The 1,177-nt window shown below is 49.4% G+C and overlaps 1 protein-coding gene across 1 annotated transcript; it reads right to left on the bottom strand.

The window, feature by feature from the left end:
• Window positions 1-47: 47 nt before the first annotated feature.
• On the bottom strand, window positions 48-617 carry LOC110431592 (the record flags this gene model as incomplete). Its single annotated transcript, XM_021450701.1, has 3 exons — window positions 48-188; window positions 270-491; window positions 577-617. Coding segments are annotated over 3 exons (362 nt in total), but the record flags the coding sequence as incomplete, so codon positions are not given.
• Window positions 618-1,177: the final 560 nt, after the last annotated feature.

Raw genomic sequence — 1,177 nt, 5'->3', positions numbered from 1 at the left:
CATACAGAGCGTTTAGGTCTTTCACAAAGTGCATACGTTGTCTCCACAAGTTCACAACACAAGTTCACAACAAGCACTACCACTGCATCTCAAGACGTTGGGGCTCCGCCTGGTGGGTACTGAACGCCTGGTGAGGGTATGCCTTCTGCAATTGCTGCAGGAGTAGGATTCGAACCCGCCGACTGTTGCTGCAAAACAAAAAGATCCGCTTAAATTTGTCAGAAAGAATTTGTGCAAAGAAGCGAAAGCAATCGATTTATTATACTCACAGGAGTAGGTAGAACAGGCACCGGCAAAGGGAGGGGATGGAGGAGCTCTGGTGGCAAGGACAAACCGGACTTCTCGCCAACAGCTGCTAGGAACTTCGTTAGTTCCTCTAGCCTTGTTTGCTGCATTGCCAGCGCCGCATTCTGGGCCTCCACCGTCGCACTTGTGGCCACAAGCTTCGCGTCTGTCTCCTCACGCTGCTTCTTCTCATTTTGTAGCTCGGCCTACAACAGATAGTACCAAAGTTTCAGTTTTCCAAACGTAACTAAGGTGTAAATATTAATGGACAGCAAGTCACCCTTGACTAACCTGGAGTGCATCGAAACAGATACGATGTAGATATCCACGGGCTGTCCAAAAAACGTGGACAATCCGAAACAGATACGATGTAGATATGCAAAGATGTGCATACCTCCAGTCGTATCCCTTTCGAACGGGAGACGCCTAACCAGGTTACGTGATACAGGGACATGGGGGACAAGAAGAGGGGTTATTCATACCTAGGGTGACGTCGAGGAAGACAGTAGGGGTCGTCAAGGTACTCCGGGCAGGCTCGGACCGGGTCTTGCTCTGTAGAAAAATAGCATATAGGTTAGTTCAAAATTTCGGCAGCACCTCCCTACACGGCAAGCTTTCCAAAACCTGCAATAAACATAACGGCACGATGACCGGCAACCAGACTTGCATATGCATTGACATCACATTCATATAATCATTGTCGGGCTTATCACAGTTTGCACCTAAGGCTTACCAATTAATATTTTTTTACCCGAGCAACCGGAGTGCCTTATTACCTAGAACAGAAGGACAGGGCCGACTTGTATGCCAACAGGAGCACGGGGACGAGGCCCACTAGGAGTATGGCAACAGGGACTGACGGTCTGGGGGCTCTGCCTCACGTGGAGAGGGG

The sequence above is a fragment of the Sorghum bicolor genome, unplaced genomic scaffold, assembly GCF_000003195.3.
Source record: "Sorghum bicolor cultivar BTx623 unplaced genomic scaffold, Sorghum_bicolor_NCBIv3 super_3309, whole genome shotgun sequence".
Taxonomy (NCBI): Eukaryota; Viridiplantae; Streptophyta; class Magnoliopsida; order Poales; family Poaceae; genus Sorghum; species Sorghum bicolor.
The sequence above is the reverse complement of the archived record's forward strand: the minus strand, read 5'-3'. Positions and strand labels throughout refer to the sequence as shown.